Raw genomic sequence first — 9,683 nt, forward strand, 5'->3', positions numbered from 1 at the left:
AGAAAACCCAGAGATAAATTCACACACCTATGGACATATTGTTGACAAAAGAGGCAAGAATATACAATGGAGAAAAGACAATCTCTTTAATAAGTGGTGCTGGGAAAACTGGTTAACAACTTGTAAAAGAATTAAGCTAGAACACTTTCTAACACCATACACAAAAATAAACTCAAATGAATTAAAGATCTAAACGTAAGACCAGAAACTATTAAACTCCTAGAGGAGAACATAGGCAAAACACTCTCTGACATACATCACAGCAGGATCCTCTATGACCCACCTCCCAGAATATTGGAAATAAAAGCAAAAATAAACAAATGGGACCTAATTAAAATTAAAAGCTTCTGCACAACAAAGGAAACTATAAGCAAGGTGAAAAAACAGCCTTCAGAATGGGAGAAAATAATAGCAAATGAAGCAACGGACAAACAACTTATCTCAAAAATATACAAGCAACTCCTGCAGCTCAATTCCAGAAAAATAAACAACCCAATCAAAAAATGGGTCAAAAAACTAAACAGATGTTTCTCCAAAGAAGACATACAGATGGCTAACAAACACATGAAAAGATGCTCAACATCACTCATTATCAGAGAAATGCAAATCAAACCACAATGAGGTACCATTTCACGCCAGTCAGAATGGGTGCGATCCAGAAGTCTACAAGCAATAAATGCTGGAGAGGGTGTGGAGAAAAGGGAACCCTCTTACACTGTTGGTGGGAATGCAAACTAGTACAGCCACTATGGAGAACAGTGTGGAGATTCCTTAAAAAACTGGAAATATAACTGCCTTATGACCCAGCAACCCCACTACTGGGCATACACACTGAGGAAACCAGAATTGAAAGAGACACATGTACCCCAATGTTCATCGCAGCACTGTTTATAATAGTCAGGACATGGAAGCAACCTAAATGTCCATCAGCAGATGAATGGATAAGAAAGCTGTGGTACATATACACAATGGAGTATTACTCAGTCATTAAAAAGAATACATTTGAATCAGTTCTAATGAGGTGGATAAAACTGAGCCTATACAGAGTGAAGTAAGCCAGAAAGAAAAACACCAATACAATATACTAACACATATGTATAGAATTTAGAAAGATGGTAATGATAACCCTGTATGCGAGACAGCAAAAGAGACACAGATGTATAGAACAGTCTTTGGACTCTGTGGGAGGGGGAGAGGGTGGGATGATTTGGGAGAATGGCATTGAAACATGTATAATATCATATATGGAACAAATTGCTAGTCCAGGTTCGATGCAGGATACAGGATGCTTGGGGCTGGTGCACTGGGATGACCCAGAGGGATGGTAAGGGGAGGGAGGTGGGAGAGGGGTTCAGGATGGGGAACACGTGTACACCTGTGGTGGATTCATGTTGATGTACGGCAAAACCAATACAATATTGTAAGTAATTAGCCTCCAATTCAGAGAAGGCAATGGCACCCCACTCCAGTACTCTTGCCTGGAAAATCCATGGACAGAGGATCCTGGTAGGCTACAGTCCATGGGGTCGCTAAGAGTCGGACAGGACTGAGCGACTTCCCTTTCACTTTTCACTTTCATGCATTGGAGAAGGAAATGGCAACCCACTCTAGTGTTCTTGCCTGGAGAATCCCAGGGACGGGGGGCCTGGTGGGCTTCTGTCTATGGGGTCGAGCAGAATCGGACATGACTGGAGCGACTTAGCAGCAGCTTCCAATTAAAATAAATAAATTTATATTTTAAAAAAAGGGCCTGAAAGTGTCAATGAGATCCTCTTATCTACCCTGGTGGATATACACACAGAAATTATTGGGCTCTTTGCTGATATCTGTAAAATATCATTGTACCGGGTTCCATCATGAGAACTTGAGTCAGTTTCCCTTATAGAAACTACAACTATGGTATATGTAGTATTTACATATACCATGAGTAGGTATGCAGAGGAATAGCAAGCTGTGGACTAGAACATTATTGGCTATCTCTGGGTATTTGCTACCAGTTCATTTACTTTACTGCTTGCAGCTTTGGGGGAAATTGAAAATAGAGGTAACTCTCAATATCACTTAATTCTTTCCCAATTCTTAAAATTGGGAAAATACTGCAAGAAATCCATCCTTAAGGACAAAATATCTTAGACAGGCTCACAGAACTTCAGAATACTACAGGATCAAGCTCCTTCATTCTCCAAAGAGCAATATGAGGCCCAAGGTCATGAAAATTATAACCAAGATGATAGAATCTTTATGCATTTACTGTGTGTGGGATCTGTTTTTACGTTTTTAAGATAGAGTAATTCATTTAATCCTCACAAGGAGTTATTACTATTGCAACAGGGAAGAACAAATCTGACTCCATATTAGATCTGTTGTTTTCGTTTTAACCTTTCCATTAATGTTTTAATCTATTCCTTTCGTTTTGTGTTTTGTTAACCTGTGCTTAGTCCTGCTGACTCTGCACATTTTGTAAAAGAATATTGCCTGTAGCCTGAAATATAAAAGATAGCCTATTCTCAAGACTGGGATCTTCAAGAGTCCATTAATATAGAGATTAAAAGTCGCAGAACAGAAAATGACATTTGTTTTGTTGCAGGTTTGCAAGAATTTGGTGACCTGATCTAGGTGGACAGTTGCAAGAACAAAGGATATAGACACCAAGAAGTTTGCAGCACCCAGCCTTGCCCCTCCCTTACTCTGCCTTTAGAAAAGTACTTTGCTGAAAGCCTTTGGAGAATTCGGGAGTTGGGTGGGGCAGGAGCCACCTGTCTCCTTTCATGACCCTGCAATAAACCTTTCTCTGTTCCAAACTCCAACATTTCATTGGTTTGTTTGGTCTCACTGTGTGCTGGGCACATGAACTTGCATTGGTAACACTATTATCCCTATTTTCCAGCTGGGAACACCAAGGCACAGGGAGTTAAATGGCTGGCAGTAGTTGCTAGATGTAAATACCAGGCCACTGATTTGCAGACTGGCTCAATGTCTCCCAAGGATTGGATCCCTCCACCAGGTGGAACTAAGCCTCTCTGTTAAACAGATCCTCCCAAATCACCTTCCCCATCAGTTCCTGAACTAGGAATAGTGGAGGGAGAAAAAGGGATCAGGACCTGCTTTGAACTTGGCGATGGCGCTGAAGAGCGCGGCAGCCCTCTCCGAGCAGGCGTCGATGAGGCTGATGGTGTCGTGGCCGTTGTGGAGGGATGTCTTACAGAAGCCGCAGAGCAGCTCGTTGTCGTTGCGGCAGTACTCTATGATGCGGCTGGACGGGTGGTGGATGCAGATCTTCTCGTCCTGGTCCTCCGTGCTGGTATCCACGAACACGTGGTCCTGCATGGCCACGTCCGAGTGGAAAGTCTTGAGGCACTCGTTGCACAGATTGAGGCGGCAGGTGAGGCAACGCTTGTAGGCAATGCGCTGGCTGCGGCAGACCTGGCAGACGATGGGCCCGCTGGAGCGGTCGAAGCGCCACTTGAGGTAGCCGTGCTGCTGCATGTAGCGCTTGGTGAGGCGGCCGCGCAGATAGTTCTCAGGTAGCTGCATCTTGTGGCTGTAGGACATGCAGTGCGAGCGGTTGCACACCGGGCAGATGAGGATGAAGAAGTTCTCGGTGACCTCGGCATGCTTCTGCAGCCGCCGCAGGCACTTCTCACACAGGCTGTGGTGGCAGGGCAGCATGAAGGAGTGCAGGCGCAGGCGGCCGCAGATGGGGCACGACAGGTGGCTGACCAGATTGCTGTTGGCCGTCGGCATCATCTTCACCTCCTCCAGCTGCGTGTCGCTGCTCCCGATGCGCAGGGCCGTCTTGGAGCTGCAAGGAGAAGCAAGCGTGCGAACTCAGGAGGCGGCCTCCGTTTCTCCCTCTCGGAAGGAACAGGTGCATCGCTGAGTCGCAGCGCGGTGTGATGGGGGAAGAGCATGGGTTGTCCGCAAACCTGGTTCTAAACCCGCCTCCACCATCTTTTAGCTGGGCTCATGCATTTAAGTTAATTTACCTCTGTCTGTCTGTCCCCTCATTATAGAATCACTTGATGGGGCTTCTTGAGAAAATTTAAATGGAACTGAAAACCTGGATGGCCTTTGAGCAGTCCCTGGAATGCTGTACCTGATATGCAACTGCTTGTTATTTTTGAGCAAGAGAAAAACAGCCCAGAGGGGCAGGCACTTTCAGCTGGGTATTGGAATTCTGTTGGCCATAGATAATATCACAGAACACCCACAGCAGACAAGGCCATTCTGGGACTGTGGTGAAGCAAAGCAGAAACAAATCACTTCCTCATGTTTGAACTCAGAAGCAAGAACATTGTCCAAACCACAAAAATCACCAAACATCCCCTGTCCTGATTAAAAGAAGTGACTGCTGCTTTTTTTTTTTTTTAAACCAATAACAGGCTCAACCCTGTTATTTCCATCTTCTATGCAAGATTTATTAAGATACCCAATAGAAGATTTACCCCTGTGTCCTCACCTACCATGAGCATAAATCCTGTAATAACTTAGTGATGCCTTCCTACTGAGACAACTCACATTTGCTCATGGTGTATCTCTCTCTTGTTTCAGTGGGACAGTAAATCCAATCTCCTTCAGCTACAGGTGTGTTCTTCGTGGGTTTTACCTAGAGGGCACTGACATCATTATTGTTATGTGTGAGAGGGAACACAGAGATGGGCAAAGTGTTCTTCCCAGGACACAAGGAGGTCAGTCTCCTAGCCAAGCCCAGAACTTGAGTGTTCTAATGATCAGACCACAACTGTGACTTAAGCAGGTAGAGGCCCCCTTAAGGTCGCACATGATGGAATGCACTGCTTTGGAGTTGCACCATTGAGATGTGTCATCACCTCTCTCATCCTCAGTTTCCTCCTCTATAAATCAAATCTCACAATACTACTTCCTTCATGAGGATTTTAAAGTCTCCATGGGATAATCCATGATAAGTGCTTAACTGCCTGGACATAGTAAGCATTCAATAAATGTGCACTGTAATGACTTCATTCTGCTCCTAGCCAGCCCATGTTCACAGCAGAGAAAAACAATGGTCAAGTCTATGAGAAGTGTATGCTTCTACTGTGTGTGTGTGTTGAACCTTTATCTAATATCTGAGGCTGATTTCATATAAGAACTGTGGATGAAGTAAGTGCATACTTGTAAAATTCAAGTGCATATTCTAAGAAACTACAGTCAGGGCAGAAGCAGTTTGTGAAAATAAGTGAATTAGATGGAAGTATGATAAGATACTTAATTTGTGACTATTCCGATCTCTCTTATCCTCTGTATTAGTGATGTCTGGGGGTTGAGTTTGACATTGTGCCTGTGTTTTTTTTTTTTTTTTTTTACTTTTGCCTTTTTGCAGTCCCTATATGCCCCTGGCTTCTTCCCCCTTCCCTTAGCCAGGGACCTAGGTCTCAGAGCCCAGACAGTCAAGTGTGATGCCCAAACACACTGGAATGGAGTGGCTTTTTGGTGACAGTGTCCCTATGGAGAATTGGGCACCTGGGAAGCTCTCTCTTGGAGATTTGGATGCTGGTATCCAAGCCTGCTAGCCTCAATGTTTTCAGTCTCATTCCTTCTCTGCTTTCCCAGCCTCTCTGCTTTCTCCTACCCAGGTTCTGAAGGGGTCACCTGGAGAAGCAGGCTAGTTTTACATATGGCAGCTGTATAGACTACTCCAGTTTGATTAGGTGGGACTCTGAGAATCAGGGTGTGATATAAAGAGAGATAGCAAGAGAATTCAGAAAGAGAGAGGGAGAGACAAGGGTGTTGCGGGAAGAGAAAAAGAGAACACCGTGAGCAGACAGTTGTTAATGGCCCAGGGAGCTGGCATGGAGGTGAAAATGAAAGTGGGAAAAGGAGATGAGTAAGGCAAGGAGGGATGAATGAGCTCAGAGTGAGGAGGGATGAGGAAGATGCTGAGCAGGAAGCAGTGATGAAGAACAAAGGAGGCCAGGATCAGACACCAGGAGGGAGGCCAGATGGAAGGAATATGTCTCAGTGTACCCAGCACAAGCTGCCTGACACTTGTGGTAGCATCTCTGACCATCATCAGAAAGCCTCAGGCCTGGACTCAGGCATTCAGTGACCATTGTTCCATGCCAAAACAGTTACCAAGCCAAGCAGCCTTGTCTTCTTGTTGAGATAATGGCCTCTGCTCCTCTGTGCATTGACTGCCTGCTCCCAGATTTAGGCCTGTTCCTTTTGTACTTGGGTTCCCATTATATCACCTGCAAGTCTCCTGGCTTCCCTTCTTGTTCCCTTCAGGCCATTCTGCACTGTAGCATCACCTGGGAGTGGGGGAGGCTTTTCAAATCCTGATGTCCAGGTCCTACCCCAAGCCAATGAAATCAGAATGTCTGGGGGTGGAGACCAGGCATCAGTAGTTTGTAAAGATCCCCAGGTGACTCTCATACAAAACAAAGTTTGGGAGTTCCTGGTCTAAGCATCCCCCAAAAGACCAATGTCATCCCCCTCTTGTTGGAATGGCTCTAAGATGCTCCATTGCTGATTTGCAGAAAATGGGGCAGTTGAGAGGAGAGAGGCAGTGGAAGCTACTTTCTGCTCCTTAGACCTTTGGGACTTGCATTGAGAACCCCTGGGTTCTCTATTCATGCAAAAATCACAAGAGGTGAGTTGAGAGTAACCTTTACTAAGCATCTACTAAGTGCTGACCTGTGAGAGAGAGCGTATCCTTCCCTAAATTCACTGAACCTTTGCTCACAGGATTGTTCTTCCAGTCTTGAAAGGCTTCCAGCCTGCCTCCCATCTTTCTGTCTTTCCAAATGCTGTCATCCTAGAGGGCTGAGTTTTGGTCTTTCCTCTGTAAGAAGTGTCTCTGCCACCCCAGACAAAGTGACATAGACTGCTGTGGTCAGAGCAGGAAAAGGATGTTCAGTGCCTGTCATAGCAGGTTAATGCCCTAAGTGAGTAACTGAGACTCTCAATGCTATGACATTTGGTTAGGAACAAAGAGAAGGCTGGCAGGAGTTCATGGCCATCTGGGGTATTTACGCAGGCCATAGTGTCAAAAGCAGCCTGTGGAAGCTATTGCTTTTCCAAGAAGTGTTGCAGATATGAATGGTTCAGAGGAGGAAGAGGAAGAGCAATTTATATTTTTATATCACATAACAAATTTCAAAACGATATTAATCCTCATATCCCCTGAATCACTGCAGGTACCATACTCTGCATTTTGAAAGACAGCATTTCAATTTAATTTTAATTTAAGCACACAAACTCTGGGTTCAAATTCTGACTACATCTTACCAGTGGTGTGATCTTGGGTCATTCAATGTCTTAAATGCTAAGTTTTCTCATAGGTGTGGTAGCCATGGGGCAGGGATTACCTGGGGTCATCCATATGGGTCCTGGCAAGTTGTTTTTGCACTAAGCATCAGCTATTACTATTTTGTAAAGGTGAGAGAGGTGGAGTTCAGGAGAGCTCAGCACTCATACAGGGTGAGGCTTGGTTTGGAACTCAGGTCTGTACTGGTTAGTGGCTGTTTAGGGACACTTACACTTCATTGCTACAAAATTCTTTTTTGAAGTGGAAGTAATTTTTATTGTTACATTTTGAAATGCAAACAAAAGCATTTAAAATAATAACATCATTCAATATATATTTTTATTGTTACATTAAGTACAAAACAGATTATTTGGAGTATTTTTTAGCTCTTCTTTCCCCTTCTAGTTTTATTGAAATGTAGTTGACATTTAACAATGTATAAGTTTAAGGTGTAGAACATATTGATTTGATTTACAAACATCAGGAAGTGATTATCACAGTAAATTTAGTGACCATCCATCTTCTCCGACAGATAAAAAATTAAAGAAATGGAAAAAAATTAAAAAATTTTTCTTGTGCTAAGAACTCTTAGGAGTTATTCTCCTAACAACTTTCATATATAACTGACAGAAGCATTAATTATGTTTATCCTCTTGTATATGATATCCCGGGTACCTATCTTTTTTAAAATTTTATTTTATTAGGATAATCACTTTACAGTATTGTGATGGTCTCTGCCATACATCAACATGAATCAGCCCCTAGGTATAGACGTGTCCCCTCCCTCCTGAACCCCCTTCCACTTCTCTCTCCACCCCATCCATCCGGGTTGTCACAGAGCACTGGCTTTGGGTTCCCTGCATCATACGCCAAACTCCCACTGGCAATCTATTTTACGTATGGTACCTATCTATCTTATAACTGGAAGTTTGTATCTTTCGACTGCCTTCATCCAATGCCACATCCCCACCTTCTGCCTCTGATAACCACACATCTACTCTTTTCCTGTGTTTGTTTCTTTTTGAAGTGTAACTGACCCACAACACTATGTTAGATCTGTTACACAACATAGTGATTTGGTATTTCTGTACATTTCCAAATGATCACCACCAACGTCTAGCTACCATCTGTCACCATGCAAAGACCATGTGATATATTTGTACCATGACAAAGAGTAACTAGGACTTCCCTTGTAGCTAGATGGTGAAGAATCCACCTGCCAATGCAGGAGACATGGGTTGGATCCCTAGGTGGAGAAGATCTCCTAGAAATGGCAACCCACTCCAGTATTCTTGTCTGGGAAATGCCATGGACAGAGGAGCCCGGCAATACAGTCCATGGGGTTTCAAAGAGTTGGACATGACTGAGCAGCTAAAGAAAACAAAAAAATGTAACTAGAGTTAATTGCTAGCAAGTTCTGCTGCTGCTGCTAAGTCGCTTCAGCCGTGAGCGACTCTGTGCGACCCCATAGACGGCAGCCCATCAGGCTCCCCCGTCCCTGGGATTCTCCAGGCAAGAACACTGCAGTGGGTTGCCATTTGCATCCCCAATGTATGAAAGTGAAAAGTGAAAGTGAAGTCGCTCAGTCGTGTCCGACTCTTAGCGACCCCATGGACTGCAGCCTACCAGGCTCCTCCCTCCATGGGATTTTCCAGGCAAGAGTACTGGAGTTGGTTGCCATTGCCTTCTCCGAGAAAGTTCTTGGCCTCTCCTTTTCAGATAAGGAGGTGGACTTGGGGCGGGCTGGCTGGCCTGCCCTGTCCCCGCAGTTGGTAGGGCACTCCCCAGGTGTCCGGAGTCACTGTGGCCCGTGTCGGGTGTGCAGCACTTACGAGGTGCGGATGCTCCGGAGGCGGCCCTTGCGGAAGGTGATGGTGGCATTGCGGCAGCAGCGACTCTCGTAGTAGTAGCACTTGAGGTTGCTGCTGGCCGTGCAGCAGCACTTACAGTTGGGGTCATTGGCCCAGGAGCAGCAGCACCAGTGGCAGTTGGGGTTCTCGGAGCAGGTGCAGTGGCAGAACTGGCAGTTGCGCTCATCTTTGTAAGGGCAGGGGAAGCAGGTGCAGTTCCGCTCCGAGGTGAAGAGGAACTTGCAGCACAGGCAGGAGCATAGCCGCGGACAACATCTCTGCCATGTACAACATGGAGAGCAAACACACATGGCGGTATCCATGGCTCCTACATGATGGCCACCCGCCCCTTGGACGTTTTGCGGCCTCCTCTACCAGAATCCTGCTGTCAGTTCTCCCGTGGAGGGGGTCCCTCCTCCCCCTGATGAGGCCCGTCAGCTTGGAGGTTGCAAGAGGTTGGCTGTTATGAGGCCTTCACAGGTGGTGTACCTGCCAGGAAGCCCATGGGCTGGCATTTACATAGATCAGCTCCAGGCCATTTGCTTATGTCATAATCCCTGTCTCCC

The 9,683-nt window shown here is 45.4% G+C and overlaps 1 protein-coding gene across 1 annotated transcript in view; it reads right to left on the reverse strand.

The window, feature by feature from the left end:
- Positions 1 to 9,440, reverse strand: part of TRIM42 (tripartite motif containing 42) — a 30,395-nt gene extending 20,955 nt beyond the window's left edge. The window contains exons 1-2 of the mRNA XM_010858202.1: positions 9,100 to 9,440; positions 3,102 to 3,802 (exon numbers count right to left, since the gene is read on the reverse strand). Of these exons, the coding sequence (XP_010856504.1) occupies positions 3,102 to 3,802; positions 9,100 to 9,440 (1,042 nt within the window). The remainder of the gene's footprint in view (positions 1 to 3,101; positions 3,803 to 9,099) is intronic.
- Positions 9,441 to 9,683: the final 243 nt, after the last annotated feature.

This window comes from Bison bison, unplaced genomic scaffold (assembly GCF_000754665.1).
Source record: "Bison bison bison isolate TAMUID 2011002044 unplaced genomic scaffold, Bison_UMD1.0 scf7180017864384, whole genome shotgun sequence".
NCBI lineage: Eukaryota > Metazoa > Chordata > Mammalia > Artiodactyla > Bovidae > Bison > Bison bison.